We start from the raw sequence: 21,373 nt of genomic DNA, 5'->3' as shown, positions 1-21,373 counted from the left end.
TCCCTGCTTTCAAACTGAAAAGTGGATAGGGCAAAAAGGTGAGAGAAATTGGGGTGGTGAGAGCTTCCAGAACACTGAGGGATCTGACTTTCTTCTTCTTCATGCAGCAGTTGCAGAGGCCTGTCTGTGGAACACTGGCTGTGCTGTGAGCTATGAGTGTGTGTACTCCCATAACTCACATGTCTAATTCCTTCCTAATCACATTTCTAAGTTATGTTCATTAAAATTGTGTTACTTGGCACAGAAGTTGCAATAAGCTCTATTAACAGGAAATGTTAGTTGCATGACCCATATATCTTAAATCTAAAGACTTACATGTGTGTTTTCAGAAGCAAAAAGAACCTGACATATTTAGCATCTCGAGTTTAGAAAGGCTAGAAGGTTGGAAAAGTAAAAGCAGAGAAAAATGACATAACTGGGTTGCATCTTGAGACATCATAATGCTGGTGAATCCTTGGCTTTGCCCTCAGGGTCAGGCCCAGTGAAGAAATGTGTTTTCTACTACCTGTTCCCCGGATTCAATGTAGCAAAGGCAAGAATTGTTGCCCTTTGCTGAAGAAAGATAGAAGTATTTGTGGGCATGGCTGAACTTCAGCTCTGACCTCAGTGGCTTCCCCTTTATCCCTGTTGAAGAAACACTGGCAAGTCTTCAAGGGAGTAGTGAAGGCTAGACTTCCTGAGTAAAGCAAGCCGAAAATGCCAGCTTCCTGCCATCCAAGAAGAAAGCCTGCTGGGAACCTGACTCTTTATCCAGCTCCTGTGACGACAGTCAGCATGGAGGGTGTCAGAGTGGGAGGTGGGGTAATGCTGTCTGCTGTCTGCTCTAAGCGTTTGATCTGAATGTGCTGTTGTTTTTGTCTCTGGTTTACCAGGGCCTGGGAGGAGTTTCATGGCCTGGTGAACAGCAGCGGCCGCTGATCGGACGCTCCCCCTCTGTCTCTCACACTCAGGGTAGGGCCTTGTCTACCTTCTCTGTAACCCCATGACATGCCTCTTGGCCGTAGAGCCCTTTCCCCAAGGGGATGCCCTCTTTCCATTTGCCTTCAGCCTTGCCTCTGCCTCAGGGAAACATGGAGTTCCAGACTCTGCCTCCCTGAATTCTATATCTCAGGGTTAACACTATAGAGGTCACCGGCCCTCGTGCTTCTGTGCTCTCATTTGCTCTGTACACCAGCAGATCTGAGAGCTCTTTAGATGTTAACATTTCATGAGTGTAAATGTGCACCATATCTTCCTGTTTAGTTCAGATACAGCCATTTTTAAGCCATCTACAAATTTTCTGGTCAAAGGACAGTTCCATAGACCCCTGTATGGGTTAGGTGAGAGATAGGTCTCTCATTTGCTGCTATGGCCTGACAGTTGTGAAGAAACAGTATTTGAAATTTGGTTTCCACAGTGAAAGACAACAGATTTTAGGACTGCGTAAGAGACCATGGAATGACATGGCAGATGGGCCCCATGGGAGGGAAGGGCTGGGCCAGCCCCAGCATCTGCCTGCCTGAGTATTTACAGTTCAAGAGAAGGTTAAGCCATGTCTGTCTCTAGCAGAGGGCCCTGCTAAGTTTAGCTGGAATAGGAATATTTTCCTCAGTGAGAGCCTCCTGGATGTCAAGTACCATGTGCCTCTGCAGTAGTTGCAGAAGCTCCTCTCCCTGAGGAAGGACGTGAAGGTTTTCCAAGCACGGAGACTTGCTGCCCTTAGATAAGCCAAATGAAGTGACACTGAGGAATAGGAGCAGGTGACTGCATGTCTGCGTTTATGGTCCAGTGTGATATAGGGTGACCTCTTGCAGGATTCCTGAAAGTCGTTGGTGTTCCCAAATCCCTTTTTGTTTTTTAAATAGGAGGTGGGTAGGGGTCTGTGTTTGTACTGCTTTGGCTGTCTGTCCTTGGCTTCCACCTGGTTTAAAGCAGGGTCTCTTTGTTGCTCACCACTGCATATGCTAAGCTAGCTGGTCCAAGAGCTTTCAGAGATTGCCCTCTTTGCCTCTGTTATAGGAGCATGGGATTACAGACTTGCACCATCCTGCTGGGCTTTTTATTGGTTCTGGCAATTTATACTTGTACAGCAAGAACATGATTTACTAAGATATCTCCCCAGCCCTTGTTTTTGTTTTTTGAGACAAAGTTCATGTAGCCCAGGCTGGCCTTGAATGCACTGTGTAGTTGAGATAGCACTGAACCCCTGATCTTGATCCTCCTGCCTCCACCTCCTGAGGGATGGGATCACAGGCATGAGCCCCACATTGAGCTTCCTCTCCCTGCCCCAACTTTATAGTTTGATTTTGTTATAAGTTTTGGGCAGGTGTAGTGATTTACACCTATACTCGCAGCAGTGAGAAAGCTGAGGCAGGAGGATTGCTAAGAGTTTGAGACCAGACTGAGCTACATGGTGAGTTCAATGTCTGCCTGGGTTATGGTGCAATCTTGTGTGTTCTTCCTTGCCTCCAGCCCTTCAAAAAGTCTTGAAACTCTTAAAATGACCTCTTCCTCAGCAGACAGCAAATTATTCCAAGAAAAATACCCTTGACTTGTGTGGAGAGATCATACCCCTGCATAGTTACTGCAGTGTGCTTTCTCTCTGTGTAGCCTCTCTGGTCTTCCTCATGTACTTGCTGGTTTGGGTGTTCTGAAATGTGGCCATAGGAGCTGTGAGGAACATTCTAATTTAAACTCAAAAGGCCACCACATTGCCTTGCCCAACTTAGAAGGACCTAATATTTCACCTCTTCTGATTGGGTCTTGCTTTAGGTGAGAGCGGCACCCTAAGATGTAGACACCTTAGCCTCCTGACCCTTTCTTGCTTTACTGTTTCCCTATACAGATGGATCATGTTCTGTAGGAAGAATTGAGAGAAGAACTGCTGCTTAAATAATTTTACCTGGGCAGGGTGGCACACACCTATAATCCTAATATGGCAAAGGCAGGGTCATTACCGAATTTCAGGGCTAGTGTGGATTATGTAGTGTGACTCTTGCCCCCACTCCCTGCAAAAGAAAAAAAAAGTAATGAAGATGGTAGCTCATACATAAAACCCTAGCACTTAGGAGGTAGGATCAAGGGAATCAGGAGTACAGGGTCATTGTCCCTTACAGAGCAAGCTCAAAACCAGCTTGTGCTGTGTAAGACCCTGTCTCAAAACAAAACAAAAAACAAAACAAAGCAAATACATGTATATATCTTAAATCTCAAATATTTTTCCAAATTACCTATTTTATGTATTTACATATTCTAAGACTTTTATTTAACTTTCATTATGGAGCTATGGTTTTTAATGAAATTACTGCAAAGTCGGTAAGGACTTTGGAAAGGACTGGTTAGCTAATGACTGGGCTAACAGGGATAGAACGAGGGTGTATGTTGTCAGTGCAGCTGTCATGGTTGTTTAGATGAGATTACAAGTCACTCTCATTGAACCAAGAAAGATCTTACAGCTGCGTTGAATCTTCAGGGAGAGAAGAAGCCAAAATTGTACCAGGGTTAGACTGCAGATGGCAGGGTTGAGGCCTGGTGTGCTCAAAGGAGTAGGCCATGATGAGCAACTCTCCCAAGCCACTTTCAGAGCAGTCTCAAGTGGCCCAGCATCTACCTGAGGACCCAAGGTCACTTGTGTGCCACCACTGAGCGCATGTGCATAAACAGACACTCCCAGGAAGGAAGCATCCTCCTGAGGAAGTAGTTAACATCTCCCTTAGCCACTGTTCCCAAAGCTAAAACTTGAATTTAAAAGTGACCATATTGAAGTAATTTGGGAGTGTTTGGCCAAATTCACCAAGGTAACTGGGAATATGAACTTAGGAATCAGTTTGGGTGGGGTCTCTAGTATTTTGAAATCTCAAGACAGCATAACTTAAAAGTTCAGAAGGATTTCCCTTAGGGCTATGTTCCTGGGGTCTCAGGTGTCCTATGTGCTCAGATGTACCCTGAGCATATCACATCATAGCTAGTTGCTGGTTTGTTGTTCAGGTGGTTGGTTGGTTGGTTTTAAAAGAGCAGAAGCACAGAGACAAGTGTGATGGCACTCAACTGTAATCTTAGCACTCAGAGACTAAGGCAGGAAGATCACAAGTTTGAAGCCATCAAGGTCTACATAGCAAGTTCCAATTCAAGGTAAAGGAAAGAAGAGAAGTGTAGGGGAAGAAGCCACTGACAGCCTCTGTCCACCATCTGTCTTTCCCTGTCACCTAACTTGTTCTATAGCTAGGACCTGACTGAATGTAGTTCTTAGCTAGCCTAGGGAAAAACATGCCTCAGACTAAGCTTGGCACTAATGTTCTAAACTTCTACCATGTTTAGAAAGACTGGACTACAGCTGTAGTCCCTTGCTACTATCCACCTACTTCAGCCTGTCCTGGCCAAGCCTGCCACCTACCTTCATTGCTCTTTGTTTTCCTGTTCAGTAACTGGGAAGGGTATCCTGGCTTCTGGCTCTTCTTTCTTTTCCATCTTGCAACTGGACCTTCAAGTGATAGGATGGACTGCTTAGGTTTTCTTGGTAGAAAGAAGCCCTGGTGGGAAGTAACTAGAGTGATAACTTGTTGAAGGAAAGTGGAGCAGGGCTCTGCAGTGGCCCTGCAGAGTGCAGGTCATTTCTGACCCCGCCCAGCATCCATCAGTATTTTCCTGAGCTCCTCTTCCTGCCCCCACAGCTATACTGGATCCACATTCTCAGCCACGAGTCAGACTTCTGCGTCTCTTCCTGATTTGGAAAGTCCTGTCACTTTCCCACTGTCCCACCTTTCTGTTCATCCTTCTCACAAGAGCGGGATTGTTTCTGTCAGGCTTTATCTGGGCACAGATGTGGCACTGAGAGGGAAGAAGTGAAGTAAAACAAACGTCTTCTGTGCTTGCTTCAGCATGTGCCACGGGTAGAAGGGGTGTCATCTGAAATGCAGACTTAGTGGCACAGCACACCAGCTCAGAGTTCAGAACCCTTGGACACCACCTCCTCTGCTTTCCTCTGTGGTGTAATTAGGATTCCTTAGCATCTTTTGTTGGCCTTTGATAGCTCAGAGGAATCCGTCCTTAGGAAAGGTTTGTATACCATTTAAGATGGTTCCCAGTTAACACCTTGTATTCAGCTCTGAGATGAAAATAGTTGATGAATGAGCCACAGAGTCACATGTGTCAGAAAAGGGCCAGTGAGCTTTGGAAATCACGTCAGGTTCTTCCAAGTTCCCCTAGAGCAGCTCACTCATGGTATATAGAACAGTTAGTATGTGGTTGTGGGGCTCATGGTCACTGTCCGCGTACTTCCAGCCGCCAGGGGCAGGAGGGAACTGCCCTTGGCTGCCTGAACATACTACCTCTTCGTTGTTTATCTACTGTGGACCAGCTGCCTAGTTAAATGTAGGAAGATCAAGTAAGGCCACAGCACTGCAGTGACCCTTTAAAATAAAAAAGGAAATTGACTTCAGAAGCCTGTAATGAGAGTTTGCTTCAGTTTCTAGCGCATTTAAAAACAAAGCCCTGGGCTAGGGCAGCAGCTGATTGGACTTTAAAGTCCCCATCAGGGAAACCCATGAGATTTTTGAGATTTGGATGATGTGACCTGCTGAGCTGTGGCTGGATTTCTAGTCTGAGAAAGGTGGTCAGGGATGCCTGCACGCAGTAGAAGGCACAGAAGGCACATGTTCCCATGTTCCTCGTCCAGAAGAAAACTTCCGATGTACCAGAACTGTAAATGCAGTTCTGTTTTAAACAGGGCTTATGAATGGGGTTGGATTTGTTTATTGGATGGTCTGATTGTATCTTCCTCCTCCTCGTTTCACCTGCCCACCTGCTATTGGGTCCCTGTTGTCCTACTTTACGTAACTGTGGTTCAGCATTTTTTAAAGTGTTATATACAGGCAAAGGAATACATATGTAGCCTTTCTTCTCCACCTTCATTAAAGGTGGCAGTTGTGCACACTACTGTTGTGTACTAGAGATTATCTGTTGATCTTGGAGATGTCGCCATAGTAGCGGAAAGCTTTTCCTTTTTTTTTTTTTTTTTTCTCTTTAAAGCTACAGTGTCCCATTGTGAGGATGTGCATGCATTAACACTTCACTTGCACTGGGGAGTTACTAACCTTGTGCCTTGCCAAGCAGCAGGCTGAAAGTTTTTGCAAGGACTTGGAAGGCAGGCTGCCATTTGACTTTAGACTGGTGGGGAAGGGCTGGGTGTAGAAAGCTGGAGAGCTGGTCAGGTCCTCCCCTGTATGGGTGTGCTTATATCTAGGTGGTCCATGTATTGAATACTCTATTTTCTCCCATTTTCTCTTTCAGGGACAATTCAAGCTTTCGAAATACAAAAATCACATTGTGAAAGTGCACAAGCTGGCAATAATCCTTTTCTGTTTGTGTGTTTGTCTGAAATGGATGTGAGGTTCAGGCAGTCCTGTCTGCTCACTAAAGGGGTGTACCTAAGCCACATGCTCCCCTTCTGCACTCGTTCCTGGAAGACGGACTCCACTAGACACCTTCCAGCATTGCTGACCTTATAAAGCAAGAAGAATGGGGAAAATGTGACTTTGTCATAGACAAACACTTTTTAATGGGGCTCTGTGCAGGAGTGCAGCCGTCTTCTTGCTGTGTGCTATCCAGATGCCTCTTGGCACCCTGCTGTACTCTCCTGCTGTGCGAAGGACTTGACCGACCACATGTATGTGCCCTGTGCTGGGTCTGACCTGAGCGTTATCAGTATTATGAATGCTTGCGCATCCAGGAACAGCCTCTGCTTAGAGTTGAAGAGAACCAAATGCCTCTCCCAGCTCTACTGTTAAGTTATTGTGTGTTCCTCTCTCCCAAGCCCCCAGCACACTTTGAACATGTGTTAGGATGTGATGACAGCCTAGGATTCTGTGTCCTTTGCGCCTTATACCTCCAGTGGGGTTCTCCTTCTTAGGCACTGTGGCACTTAAATCGTGATCCCAGGCAGCAAAGGTTTTGCTGATGAAACCTAAGGTATCTGCCCTCTAAGAGAAGGTGGAGAAGAATGCAGTTCAGTCAGAAGCTGGATTATAGTGCAGGTCCCATGTGTGGGGTTGGGGCTGAGGGCGGGGATTGAAACCAGCCTCCCATGCGAGTGGGACTTGTGTGCTGAGCATGGTCTGTGGGGCTTGCATGTCCCTCATGGAGGAGGAAGCAACAGCTGCTTAGTGCCACTTTAACACTTAGTGTGTAGATCCCACAGTGCTGAAATGGACATCTGAAGAATCGGCAGCCTTGCTGGATGCTTTTATTTGACGGCTGTATCTGTCAGCTGTGGTTGGAAAAGACTTTGGTCCTCAACACCTGGATGTAAGCAAATTGTCCAGATCCTCAATGCCCAGAAGGCTTCTGCAGGCATGTCCTCATCAGAGAAGCTGGGTGTTCTCACTCTGGGAGCCTGGGGCCAGAGAGATCAAAAGAGCACCCAAGATCACGGAAGAGAGGGGCAGCTGCAGCGGTTTCAGGTAGTAGCTCTGTGTACTGGGCTCTTGTGAGCCGAGATGGCAGTACCTTAAATTAAGGCCTCTCTTTATGCGTATCCCTGAAGCCTGGCTCCTCAGCCACCGGGCTCAGGAATTCTGAAGGTTACAGCATCTCCTTTTATTCACCTCACTCTCTTCCAGTTTTCCAACCTCTGCCCCTCCAGTCACTGTTATCTGGGAATGCCTTTCCCTGAAAGAACAGAGTACAGGCGTCAAGGGGGAAGATGTTTCTGCTGTGGGTGAAGCCATCTGAGAAGAAAGTCCAGTAGGGATTGAAACTCCAGGAATCTGAAGAATGCACTCTGGGGTGGTTGTGAAGGCTCCAGCACCACGGGAGCATCACTGGCTGTCAAGGAGGCAAAGGCTGCTCCTGGAGGCTTGACTCAGGCAGGAGGCCTCACGTTTGCCTATGCTCAGGTCGCCTCAAAATTCCAAAGAGCAGACATTTGGACTTGCCTTCCTTTGGGCATCTCTCTAGTGTGTGTGTGCATGTGCATGTGCACGTGTGTGCGCATGCATGCATGCATGTACAGTGTGTCTGAGTGAGGCCTGTGTCAGGCCTAATGGTTAGATGTTTTATTTTGCCTTTTTTTTTTTTTTTTTTTTTTTTTTTTTTTTTTTTTTTTTTTTTTTTAATCTCATTTGTTCAGAGGTTTGAATCTCCAATGTTTTCTAGAGCTGCTTGTCTTTCCCCATCCTCTTGGTCATATAGTATTTGACAGTTGGATTTTTTTTCCCATTTAAAGTATGCTGACCCTGCTGCCATGTGAGTGAGGGTTCTCAGGATCAGGCAGCAGCTAAACCCCAGTGTTCTTCCAGGTGCTCTGCCGAACAGCTTAAGGGGAAATTGACTAGTCAGTGTACTCAAACCACCCATTTTCCAACCAGCTGGAGAAGTTTCTCCATTTATTTTGACTTCACAGGCCTCTGGTAGGCTGAGATACCACATGGTTGTGGTTATGGAATCGTCTGTTCTCGAAACAGGAGGTAGAGGCCTGCCGGAGCCAATGTGACCAGAAGATAGGTTGCTGCTAGAGAAGGGAGAGTCACATTTGTCCTGCTCCCCCTTCTGCCTCCACGGCCCACTCCTCTCAAGAGCCGTTCTCTTTGTCCTTTTGTTTGTGTGTATGTGTTTTCCCTGTGACACTGGCAGTGAGGATACCTTTTCATCCAGAGAAAAGCTTGTCAGTGCTCCAAGAATGAATTTCCAAGTATTGCCGGAGGGGAAGGAGCAGGGGCTGTGACAGTGATGTAGCGTTGCACTTTGAGAGGATTGTCTACTGCAGTAATAAATGGAACGTATCAGCAGAGCAGGCTGCGGTCTTGTTAATACAAGGGCAGTGGGGACGCTGGCGGGTGGGTGGTACTAGCTGTGTCTATGTCTGCGTTTCAGTGCATTCCAGAAGTGTGTGGGATGGTATAGACAGGGCTGACATAGACGTATGAAAATAGTCTCTTGCTTTTTTGTTTGTTTGTTTGTTTGTTTTTGAGAAGCAGTTCCATGTAGCCTAGGCTATCCTTGAACTCAGTGTAGTAGAGGTTGACTTAGAACTTCTGAATTTCCTGCGTCTATCTTCCAAATGCTGGGGGTACAGGCATGAGCTGTTATTCCAGGTAAGTTTATGCAGTGCGGGGGCCTGAACCCAGGGCTTTGTGCATGCTACTCAAGTACTCTTCCAATGAAGCCCCATCCCCAGCCCTTTAATAGTATCAGCCATTGCCGTGATTCAGTATATATTTTTGTGACTGTTGGACAGTATCTCACCATGTTACCGGGCTTGCTGACCCTGGATTTACCATGAATCTCATGCCTCCGGTTCTTAAGTACTGGGATTGCAGGTGTATCCAGCCTCAGCTTACATATTTAACTGTCAGAAGAATGCTGTTCATTATCTTTAACTGGGGATAAGGAAAATTAGAGTAAAGACAAAGGAAACTCAAAGAACCTGGGAGATGATAGATCCCAAAATTAACCCATTAAAAATGGGCTGTTCATAATTGGAGACTGAGAAACCTGCACACATTCTCTGCAGGGCAGCATTACAGCTAAATTGCACAGGACTGTTCATGCTCCAGGAGAAGGTCTAAGTGCCTCTGAGGTCCCCTGGACTTGTGCTGGAGAAAGGGATCAGTGTCAGAGCAAGGTTATAAATCCTGTGCAGCTGCTCATGGGAACGGCTTTGTAGGGAAGCAGCGCTGTGCAGGAAAGATAGCAATAGTTTTAGAAGAACTTCTTAGCATTTGAGCCATCAAAATGAAGAGGCTGGCTGAGCCTGGGAGGAACAACAGGACAGAAGATCACCTGTTGGGAATCTGCCGAGGGGTTCCCAAGTGGCAGTCAAAGGTCGGCCTCATCCAGCTACACTGGGGGTTTCAGGCTGGCTCTACTATCGTTTGTCAGTGGTATTAGACAAATGATGGCAGCTCGTGAATTGAGCCCTGACAACCAAAGCAGACTGCTAGTTGGCTAAAAATATGCTAAATTTTCAGTTCTTGGTCACCTGGGATAATTGTGCAGTGTGTTTTAAAAGGATAGCTCTGTGGCCAGCCAGCCTTACCTGTGCCTGTCAGGAAGAGGTAGAAAAGGGGTGGTGTGTGGCTCCTACAAGCCCAGCAGGAAGTCTGCAAGGCACAGGGCAACAGGGAGCAGCAACGTTAGATCTCAGGAGCTCCAGCACCTGTCACACCCGCACCCACCCTTCCTCCCAGATAGCCCAGACCTAAGGCTCACATTCATTGCCTACTCTAGCTACCCACAGGACTGTCCTCTGCAAGCGTCCCAGCTCATCAGACTGGCCCAGACCAGCATTCGACTTTTCCAACAAAGTTTGTCTCCTCTCTAAATGGATTTCCAGGTTTTGTTTGTTTGTTTGTTTGTTTGTTTGTTTCTTTGAGACGGGGTCTTGCCATATAACCCAGGCTGCCCTTGGCTCTCTTATCTTTCTGTTTCACCTTCCCAAGCTCTGTGATTCTAGGCATGGACCACTGTGCCTAAGTGCACAGTGTGTGTTTTGTTTTTCTTTAATCCAGGAACTCAGGAGGCTGAGACAGGAGGATCACAAATTCAAGGATAGCTTCAGCTACATAGTGAGACTGCCCTGAAGCAAAACAAAAACTTTCCAAATTAGACAAACTGATAGATCCATATAATGAGATATGATTCATCAATAAAGAGAAAAGTACCAACAAGCCATAAAAAGATGGTTCCCTCGAATGCCATTGCACCTCCATGAACACTACGGAAAAAAAGCTATGGAGACAGGAAGGAGATGAGTAGCTGCTGGAGACGGGCCGGGGGTGTGAATAGGTAGAATGCTCTGTAGACATGGAATGATGGATTCCTGTCAGTACACATTTGTCAACACATTTGTCAACACATTGTAAACAAGCAGCGAATGCTCTTAATCACTGAGCAGCTGTCCAGCATCACAGCTGTAATATTGTCTGCTATGATTATAAGGCCACAGGTTCCTTTGTGACAAATCATTGTTGTCTACTATTTTATACTGTACAGTAGTTTTTTGTTTTATTGAATTAAGAGCACAAATAAAAATTCTACCTCCTCGATACTATATTAAAATGACTAGCCAGAAGTTGTGGAGCACACCTTTAATTCTAGCACTTGGGAGGCAGAGGCAGGTGGATCTCTGAGTTCATGACCAGCTTGGTCAACAGAGTAAGTTGGCTGCACAGAGAAACCATGTCTTGAAAACTTAAAAAGAAAGAAAAGAAAAGGCTCAAGAGGCAGAGGCAGGCAGATCTCTGAGTTCGAGGCCAGCCTGGTCTATAGAGTGAGTTCCAGGACAACCAGGGCTACACAGAGTAACCCTGTCTCAACCCTCCCTGCCCTCCAAGACTTATATAACATCCAACACAAACCGACCACCAAATACAGCAGGGATAAGTCTAACACGCTTACTAAGTGATCTTATAATTATAGATCATGATTTTAGTGTTTGTTTTTCTTGATCTCAATAAACCAAGACAAGTAAACAGGTAGTTAAGTCATCTAAGGACCATGCCAACTCTTCTGTTGGTTGTCCTGGCTCCAGTAAGAGGCCTTTCAAATCCCCAACCCTGTGGTCACAGGCGGAAGGGAACCCTTTGGTAAGTGTGCTACAAAAATGTCCCCTTCCTTCACTGCGCTTGTTTCTCAAGCTGAGCGTAGCTGTGTACATGGGACGTTTAAAGCCCGCACTAAGGTAGAGATAGATGGCTCCGTATGCTTGCTTGTGAGTGGTCACTATGGGATCGTTCTGCACACTCAGTTTGATCTGTTTGAACTTGTAAAAAACATTTATTTGTAGATCAAGTATGGTAGTGCATGACTTTAATCTTAGCAGGCAGAGCCAGGTGTATTTCTGTGAGGTTGAGGCCAGCAAGGTCTCCATATCACATTCCAGGACAGCCAGAGCTACAAAATAGAGAGACCCTGTCTCAAAACACAAACAAAAATCTATTCATATGTGTGCAGGTGTACGCACCCATGAATACATATGCAGAGACCAAAGGCTCGTGTTTTCTCTCTTTCTCAGTTACTCTTGACTTTTTAAATTATTATTATTGTCATCATTACTAATTGACAAGGTCTCTTTGTAGCCCTGGCTATCTTGGTACACTGTGGAGACCCGGCTGTCCTTTGCACTCTCAGTGATTCTCAACCTCACAGCTGCTGGGAGGAGAGAAGACCTTGGCAACAAGGACCACTGGCAGGGAAGGACCAGCTGGAGAAGTGCTCCCATTCCCGATGGTCAGAGTCAGATTTGCTTCAAGTGTATAGCGATGGAGGACAATTCCTGGTGCCACACCTTGAAAGTGAAGTGACATTACCCAAAGGCTACTCCTGACCCATCCTGAAAGGTTTGAAAACAAATCTTCAAAAGACTAGAGCAATTTCCAACCAAAGGGTCTGCTTGTCCTAAAAGCCCTGACACTCTTTAAAGGTGCACAGATAGTCCACCTGCCAAAACCATAAATCTCACAATGTTTGGTATCCAATAAAAATTCTTTGACACAGGAAGAAGAAGTGGAGAATGACCTTAGTCTAGAGAACAAACACTATAATTAGGCCCAACAAGGGCAAATTTTCCAAATTTCTATTTTAAATGAATCTCCAACGAACATTCCTTAGAGAACATTGGAACTAGAATCCCTCTTCTTGTCTCATTGGCCCCTCCCCATTCCCCCCTAGCAGTGAGCTGCGCCTAGTGACACACCCACACACACAATGGATCAGCCCTGTGCTGTGACCTTACTACCAAACCTATCACACCAGAACTCTTTGCCAGTCCCAACAACCTCCTCCAGAAAGTCTTCTCTGTCCTCCTGTGATATGTTCTTGCTGCCCTGTCTTTTCTTCCTTGCCTTTTTTTTTTTTCCTTTTCCCGAGGGCATGTTGAATGTGTGTGAGTATAAAATCATCTCCTTCAGAGAATATGAACTGAGGCCTGTGTGCTCTTGAATCGCCATGAGGAAGCAGCACCTAGTTCAGTCTTAGATTAAAAAAGGTCTTCCTGGACCGCCTGAATAGGTCGCTCAGCAGCTGCTCTCCGTAGTGTCTCTTCAGGTTAGGAACTGTGGCGCCCAAGGCATCGCCGGTTCCTGAGGCATGAAGTGCAGCCGGTGCTCTTTAAAGTCCTCTGACAAAGTCTGCGCTGGCTCTCCTCTGCTCGGGTGGGTTTGGGTCTAGTCCCCACCGGGGTATATGGTCCTTCCCAGCTGCCTCCACTAGGGGGCACTCCGGGACCTCAGTTCCCGCAGGACGCCGGTTTGCAACCGCTCTGTGTCGGCTCAAGCTTGTCTTCTAGAGAGAATCTGAAATCGCGAAGTCTGCAAAGCCTGAGACCCTCTGGGCGTCATGAAATCTGCAATGGATCTTACCTGCCCAGGAATGGGGCGGCTTTCTCACCCGAATCCTCCGCTCTCCAAGCCGGTCGCCTGAGGAAATGGGGGGCAGGGCTGAGGAGTCCCTGGGCCTTCACACTGATCCTGGACTTTAAAGGAAGGGAGTGCCAGATCTCCCCATCTTCACAGAAGCAGGCCCATCAGAAAATTTCTCTCTCCTCGTCCCCCTGCTTTCCCTTCCCCTCTCCTTCTATCTGTCCTGTCCTGTCTCTTGAGATAGGGTCTGGCTTCCATCTAACTCACTAAGTGGCAGAAGGTGACCTTGAACTCTTGGTCATTGCGCGTTCACCTCCGACATGCTGAGATGACAGCTGTATGCCACCACTCTAGAAAGGTATCTTTGACTTGGATAATTAAAAAATAACGTTAGTTCAATCTTTTGAAGTGCTAGGACGCAAACTCAGAGCTTCATCCATGGCAGGCAGGTGCTTTATTACAAGAGACACTCAGTATCCTGGTTTTCGTTTCGTTTGTTCGCTTTTATACATGAACGCAAACAGTAGAATAACTTACGAAATTACTTGGGGAAAAAAGGGGAAATGCTTTTGCTGATTGTAGACCAGCAAGGAAAGTGAATGGAGGGCACTGTGGGGCACCTAGAAAAAAACAAGACACACAACAACAACACACTCAAACATTGGTCAGACATTAAAGATGTATTTATACGTGTGTGTTTCTGTACGTATATGCCCTGTGTGTCCAGATACCCGAGGAAGCCGGAATAGAGCACTGGATCTCTGAGAGATGAGGTTACAGGTGGTTGTGAGCAACCTGGTGTGGGTGCCAGGAACTAAATTCATGTCCTCTGGAAGAGCACACCCAGCCCATCAGCCATCTCTTCAATGCCCACCTCCCGTTTATTTTTTAAAGCATAAGCGTCCATTTAGGCAAACACATTCTGGTTCGTCTTTTATTTGGTATTGAACCAAAGGCTAAAAATTTGCTCTGCTACTAAGTTATACCTTCAGCCTCTATAAACATGTGTGATGAAGGGAGCTAAGATTAAGGAAAATACAGATTGGTTTGGTTTGGTTTGGTTTGGTTTTTTTTTTTTTTTTGAGACAAGGTTTCTCTGTGTAGCCTTGTCTGTCTTGGACTCAGTTTGTAGACCAGGCTGGCCTCGAACTCATAGAAATCCACCTGCCTCTGCCTCCCTGAGTGCTGGGATTACAGGCATGCACCACCGTGCCTGGCTCAAAATACACATTTTTGAGCTTAAGTAAAATACACAGCTTTTAAGACAGGTAATGCAGGCTGGCCTCAAACTCAAAATCCTTACCTCAGTTTCCCAAGTGCTTGAATTATAGGCCCACCAAGCATAATTTTTTACTTACTATTCTTGACTTTCCTCCTTTGTTGAATTATTTTTCAGTGCCCAAGTGTGCCAGGCACTGTCATAGGGACCAGGGATGCAAGGTGAATTGATTAAGGCCCTATAAGAGTTTTCCCTAGTAGGAAGGACAGATGTGACCTTCAGGGAAAATCAGGGAGGCAGTCTTGGGCTTCTTTCTCCTTCCACTTTCCACTACCTACTGCTCTTTCACCTCTAGGCCATGCACTTCTCTTGATAGTAAGCCTGCTTGTCACTCTCAAGATGGAAACACTCTCACCCATGGGCATGGGCCTGAGGCCTGGTGGTCATTTTCAAAGGGGCTAGACACAGCACACAGCAAATGCTCACTTGTAGGTGTTTTCCTGCAGTGCTTTGGCAGCAACACAGCTCAGGTGGGTCCTGAAGCAGCTGCAGCGGCCTCTGCAGGTGGGTGGGTGAAGCCCCTGCGCCTGCTTCTCCAAAGAAGTGCTTCGTGCAGAAGTGAGGTAAAACACTCAAACATATACATTAAAAATAAATAAATCTAAAGGAAGCTGAGGAGCAAGATAAAGGGGAAGAGAGGACAAACATCTTCTCAGGAGGTCCCTTAAAAGTTTTGTTTTGCTTTTTTTAGCCCGTGGAAGACCACAGCTCACAACTTAGTCCCCCTGGATCTTGAGAGGGGCCTGCGCACCCCACACATTACTCACGATACCTTTGTGATAAACCCTCTCATAGGGAGAGGGCTCCAGCTGCCTAGAGAATGAGGACTCATGATCAAGCCCAGCCCCAGGTGCGGGCCCTGGAGCAGGCAGGTGAAGGGCAGGCTGTTCACCAGTGGACACAGCCCCTCAGCATCCCCCAACTCAGAGAGCAGTTTCCTCCCAACCTCAGGGCTGAAGCTGACACCCCCTTAGCGAAGACCAGCCACTGAAGCACTGCTAACAGTCAGCCTCTGCGGACACTGAAGAGCTGGGGCAGGTGGGAGCCTGAGTGACCTGGGATCCTCTGCCAGGCTGTTCCCCACAGCAGCCAGCATGGACGACCTGTCTGAGGCCTCTTGGGTGCTATATTCCCCCAGGTTAGTACTGGATCCCCAATCCAGCATCCCTTCCGGAAGAGAGGCAGTGGGGCTATCTGATACCAGCCTGCTGGCAACCTTCCCATCTCTTCACCTTCCTGGCCCAATCAATATGTGGACACAGTGACACCACCTGGTATCGAGAACACGGAGCCTACATCCTCTCAGCTTTGTTCTAGTGAAGTTTCTGGGAAATACCCAGTTAGCTGGGCTTGGAGCACCCATGTACCCAGCTTCTTCCTCGTAGAGGTTTTTATTGACATGAAAACAAGCATGAGCCTCAGAAGTTACTAAGAATACATTCGAAGGGAAGCTACAGGCCGACAGCAAAAGCCCACAATACATGACTGCTAAAGGACTTGTGTCGAGAATATATAAAGAACTTTTACAACTCAGTGAGAGACCATGCAACCAGAAATGGGTACAAGACTCGAACAAACATGGGACCAGAGAAGATACACAGAGGGTTAACAGAGACATGAAGCCCTAACCGGCGTCATTGGTCACTGGAGAAATGCTGTTTAAAACCACAGTGAGGCTAGGGTGTGGCTCAATTGGTAAAGTGCCTGCCTGGTGTGAACAAAGCCTTGGCTTTGATTCCCCAGCATCACATAAACTGGCCACGGGTGACACTCCTGCAGGCCTAGCCCTCTGGAGGTAAAGGCAGGAGGATCGGAAATTCAAGGCCAGCTTGTGTTACCAGAGACCTTAGAGAGAGAGAGAGAGAGTAGATAGAGCTATGGGGAGAAATCCCATGTCTGGAGCCTGAGGATGGAGGACGGAGAATCTGAGGCCAGCTTGGGTCACATAACAAGATACTACCAGGCAGGGCTCTTCAGCAGCTCATATATTAAAATTGGAACAACACGGAGAAGGTCAGCATGGTCCCCGCGCAAGGATGACATGAGATTTTATGTATGAAGCAGTCTGCATTTTCTGTAAGGGAGAGAAAGAGGCGATGGGTAGGCTCAGTGTCCTTACCTTGTATGAAAGTCCTGGGTTTGCTCCCCAACACTGCTAAACGAGCACGGTGAGACCACGAACGCTTATGCCGTGAGCCACTTTGGATAGCTAACAGACCTCTAGAAGTTTCCTACATGGGGAAGTGGGAGTGTTTTCAAAAGCGAAGCGTGATATTTAAAACATTTGCTATGCTAAATGGGCTCAGTGGCACACACTGTAATCCCGATAATGAGGGAGGCAGAGGCAGGCGGATCTCTGTGAGTTGGAGGCCAGCCTGCTCTACAAAGTGAGTCGAGGACAACCTGTCTCAAAAAAACTAACAGAACTTTCAAAGTCACAAATACCAATTCTCATTGTAGCTTAATATTATCAGATCAGACTGAAAACAGCTCTGGTACTCACCACGAACAATAAGCAATAAACTGGCTGTGGTGTATCCACCCAACAAGGTAGGAAGGAGACGACCTGTCCTGCCAGGGGCAGAGAAGTGTCTGCAGTGACGGTTCTTATACAAAAGAGTGGGAGGCTTGCTCTTGCCAAGCTGTGGGTGCAAAGGTCTTCACACCCTCTGGGGCCTGGCCTGGTCTCCCTGGTGTGCAGTGGTTTTCCCTGGCCTCCTTTATGGAAGTCCTGCCATTGTGGCCCAGCAGAAAGAGTGATTCTCCCTCCCTCCCCCACCACCCTTGTGTGTGTGTGTGTGTGTGAGAGAGAGAGAGAATGAACAGAGTCCAGTGACATTGGATTTCTACAAGAGCAGCAAGCTCTCTTAACCGCTAAGCCACCTGTTTCCTTCTTGTTGTCTTAATTATTGCAAAGAAACAATCAACTCCTGTAGTTTGGTAAGCAATACAGCGGACTGGTTTCCTGCAATCTGAAGGAAATGCAGAGCTCTAGCCCAGTGGCTCAGCCTTCACTCCCCCTCCTCACCTGTAGGCGGAGCTAGCTGTGTGTGTTGCAGATCAAAAGATGCAGCACCACGTGTAGCTTTCGATAGATGCACATCCAGGCCAAGACTGGTGTCGTTTTCACGGCAGCACATCTGCTCAAGTGTTTGCTTGTTTGTGTGCGTTAGATAGTCTCACAGCCACAGCCCTGGCCCACCACAGGCTTAGGTTTTATATTTAAATAGATCAAGACTCCTGTTGAAGCTTGCCTGTGCCTGTCTGTCCATGCCCAGGCCTGTTTGTCTAGATTTGGCCTTGGGTGGTGCTGTCAGGCGTACATTGGGTTTTTTTTTCCCCATGAGAACAGGTTAGGAGGCTGCATTCTCTTATAGTCAGTGTGCCCCTAGTCTTTGAAGCAATGCTTTTGCGGAATGACACAGTTTCTTTTAATAGCGTAGTCATATTCTTTTAATAAATGATTATTGAGGCTCAGCATCATACCAGGAAGTTGTTGTGGCTCCTCACACAAGCGTGCGCGCGCGCGCGCGCGTGCATGCGCACGCGCGCACACACACACACACACACACACACTCAGATCTCTGTGGCAAACCACCTTCCCAGTAGCCAACAGGAGGAAGATGCTCTGTGGACAGAGAGGTGCCTGGACCAACAAATAGCTGGCGTTATTGCCAGCTTTGGGAGAAAGGAGTCCTGACACAGGGCTGCAGCAGGGAGAACGGTGGAGACCTCAGCTCAGAGCAGTCAGGCAGACACTGGAAGGACAGGTGCTGTTGGAGTCTGCCTGTGTGAGGAACTCGGATGAGTCAAATTCCTAGACACTGCATGGAAGATCAGTTGCCGGGAGCTGGAAGAGGGCAAGGGATTGCTGGTTTCAAAAGTGCCTTTTTTCTTGGGGGGTGGGCTGGGGGCTGAGGGGGTCTCATGGAACTGAGGCTGGCTCCAGATGTGCTGTGTATCCTACAATAATCTTGAGCTCCGGATCCTCCTGTCTCAGCCTCCCAAGTGCTGGGATTGTGGGCAGAATGGCAGGAGTGTCTGTGTCAGATGGTAACTTCATCACAATCAAAGCCACACAGAACCTAAGCGTGGAGCTCACACCTGTAATCTCAGCCCTCAGCAGGCTGACGCAGAAGGATCAAAAATTTGAGGCCATCCTGGACTACACAATAGGACTCTGTTTTAAAAAGGATGGAAGGAGAGAGAGAGAGAGAGAGAGAGAGAGAGAGAGAGAGAGAGAGCATTGCTAGAGCCTCATACACCCTGTCTTATCTTATGCCTGCTCCCCAGAACATCTCTCAACACGCACCATCACCAACTTCTAACATTTTTCTCTTGGTGTGGACTTTATACAAACATTCAGGATTCTTTTCTGGGCTCTTTTCTATCTGCCTTTCTTATATTGACATGAAGTTTCTGAGAGCTATTCAGGTTTTCATGTGTTCATTTTCAGTGCTATGTAGAATTAATGCTGTATGAGTTTCACCATTAACAGGCACGTGGATTGTTTCTAGTTTGGTCTTTTAAGATGCCTGCTTTTCAGCATATGCCTTTCTGTTTGGTGCATGCTGGGAAATCTGTCTCTTCTTCTTGCTCCTTTCCCCCCTCTTCCTCTCCTTCGTGTGTGTGTGTGTGTGTGTGTGTGTGTGTGTGTATGGTTTTGGGGATCAGACCCAAGGCCTTTCCCGTTAAGCAAGCTACTGAATTGCACCCCTATTAGTTCTATTGTTTTGTAAGTTTTCTGCTCAGCATGAATTTCTCAGTTAATTAAAACTATCTATAGCTCATTCATTTCAGTAAATGGCCATGTTTTTTCTTACAACCATATTGCTTTGAATATATATATATGTATATGTATATATATATATATATATATATAATTTATCTTTATTTATTTGTGTGTGTCTATGTGAGCGGATGCCATGTGTGCCTGAAACTGGCATTGCAGACACTTGTGAGTTGAGAACTGAACTCAGGTCCTTTAAAAAAAGCAATCAGGGCTAGAGAGATGGCTCCAAAGTTAAGAGCACTGGCTGTTCTTCCAGAGGTCCTGAGTTCAATTCCAGCAACCACATGGTGGCTCACAACCATCTATAATAAGATCTGGTGCTTCCTTCTGATACACAGGCATACATTCAAACAGAACATTGTATACATAACAAATAAATAAATAAATAAATAAATAAATAAATAAATGTTTTTTTTTAAAAAAAAAGAGCAAGCAGTGCTCTTAACTACTGAGACATCTCTCTAGCCCCAGCTCTAAACATTTTTAAACATCTTTCCTCCTCTCCTTATGAATTTGTATGAAGTTCTTCAAATAGTTATGCCTAACTATAACAGGACTGCTGTCCCCAAATGGGTAGCATCCTTTAAGGGTGGGGCAATATGAATTTCTTCTGCTTCAGTGAGCTGGGCTACCTTCTCTCATCTTCTTCAGACTGGGATTTACACCCTCAGCTCTGCTGCTCCTCACGTTGATACAAAATCTCACTCGCTACCTGGTTTCCCAGGGACTTCAGCTTGCAAGGAACAGGTCAGCACAACTCTCAGCCTCCACAACCTCCTGAGCCAGTTCCCATAGGAATCTCTTTTTAGGCATCTCTGTGAATCCCGATATTCTCTTCCTCTAGAGAACCATCAAAATACCACGTGAAGCTACTGTGCAAAACAACTTGACAGTCCCTAAGAAGGCTGGGTGTAGGAATACCATATCACCTAGCAAATCACATAGATTCATGAGAAATAGAAGTCCACAAGAAGATGGGACATGAATTTCCGTAGAAGAATGACTCTTTGTATTTAGAAAGTAGAAATAGACCCAATGCCCACCAAGTAATAAACAATGGTACATTCATCCAACAAAATAGTATTCTGCCACAAAAAAAAAAAAAAAAAAAGAATAAGTACTGGTGCTTACCACCACCTAGATAAACTGTCACCACCTGAGAGGCGGTGGGACCCGAGACAGAAGCTGAGAAAGAGGTGGACTAAGGTCTCATGCAATATCCAATTTATTCAGAGCATCAGGCAGTTTATTCTGAGGGTTAAGAAGGGTCACTTGAGTAAAGCGTACAGCCACAAGGACAAGCTACACGTGGCAAAAACAACAACAACAAAACAACAAGCCACATTTTCCCATAGAGACATATAAACACTGGGTTGATAACAGCAGCAAGCGATAATGAATAAGCTGCAGTAAACTCACCCCTAGCCACTCTACACCTGGGAGGGGCACAACAACACATTTCCAAGAACCATTCCATGTTTTGAAAAAACTGAGGTCACAAAGACTCATGGCTTGTTTTCTTGGAGTTTTCAGACAGTGAGCCTTGGAAACACTTTTAGAAAGTGAAAGAAGCCAAACAGGGGTTCATGCATGGCACTAATCTTGAATGAAATACCTAGAGCGTTCAAATCTGTGGGGATGGGAAGCAGGACTATTGGAGACTTAGAGGTTAGAAGTGGAACGGCTTCCTAAGGCGTACGAGGACTCTCTGGATGATGACTAAGTTTTGGAACTACAAGGGAGTGGTGGTTGCTCAATGGCATGGAAGCATCCAACGCCATCACTGTACATCACATAAAAGAAAGGAAGGAAGGAAAGAAAAAGGCCAGTTGAAGTGGCACATATCCGTAATCCCTGCGGTTGGCAGGTAGAGGCAGGAGGAGCAGAAATGTAAGTCATCCTCAATACATAGTAAGTTCGTGGCCACCCTGGGCTACAGGAGACCCTGGTTTTGGTTGTTGGTTGGTT

The 21,373-nt window shown here is 46.5% G+C and overlaps 1 protein-coding gene and 1 non-coding gene across 3 annotated transcripts in view; both read left to right on the top strand.

The window, feature by feature from the left end:
- Nucleotides 1-8,761, top strand: part of Eif4e2 (eukaryotic translation initiation factor 4E family member 2) — a 28,492-nt gene extending 19,731 nt beyond the window's left edge. The window contains exons 7-8 of one of the 2 annotated variants that reach the window (XM_055619361.1): nt 873-951; nt 6,268-8,761. In XM_055619361.1, coding sequence (XP_055475336.1) covers nt 873-918 — 46 coding nt within the window. In that variant the 3' untranslated portion in view covers nt 919-951; nt 6,268-8,761. The remainder of the gene's footprint in view (nt 1-872; nt 952-6,267) is intronic. The other variant, XM_055619363.1, reaches the window with a different exon arrangement.
- Nucleotides 8,762-16,579: 7,818 nt separating this feature from the next.
- Nucleotides 16,580-16,688, top strand: LOC129685853 (U6 spliceosomal RNA). The gene has a single exon (XR_008721551.1). It is a non-coding gene; the product is annotated as a U6 spliceosomal RNA (small nuclear RNA).
- The last annotated feature ends 4,685 nt before the right edge of the window (nt 16,689-21,373 follow it).

The sequence above is a fragment of the Psammomys obesus genome, unplaced genomic scaffold (genome assembly GCF_907164565.1).
Source record: "Psammomys obesus unplaced genomic scaffold, mPsaObe1.curated_primary_1811, whole genome shotgun sequence".
Lineage (NCBI taxonomy): Eukaryota > Metazoa > Chordata > Mammalia > Rodentia > Muridae > Psammomys > Psammomys obesus.
This window is presented reverse-complemented; position numbering and strand designations above follow the sequence as displayed.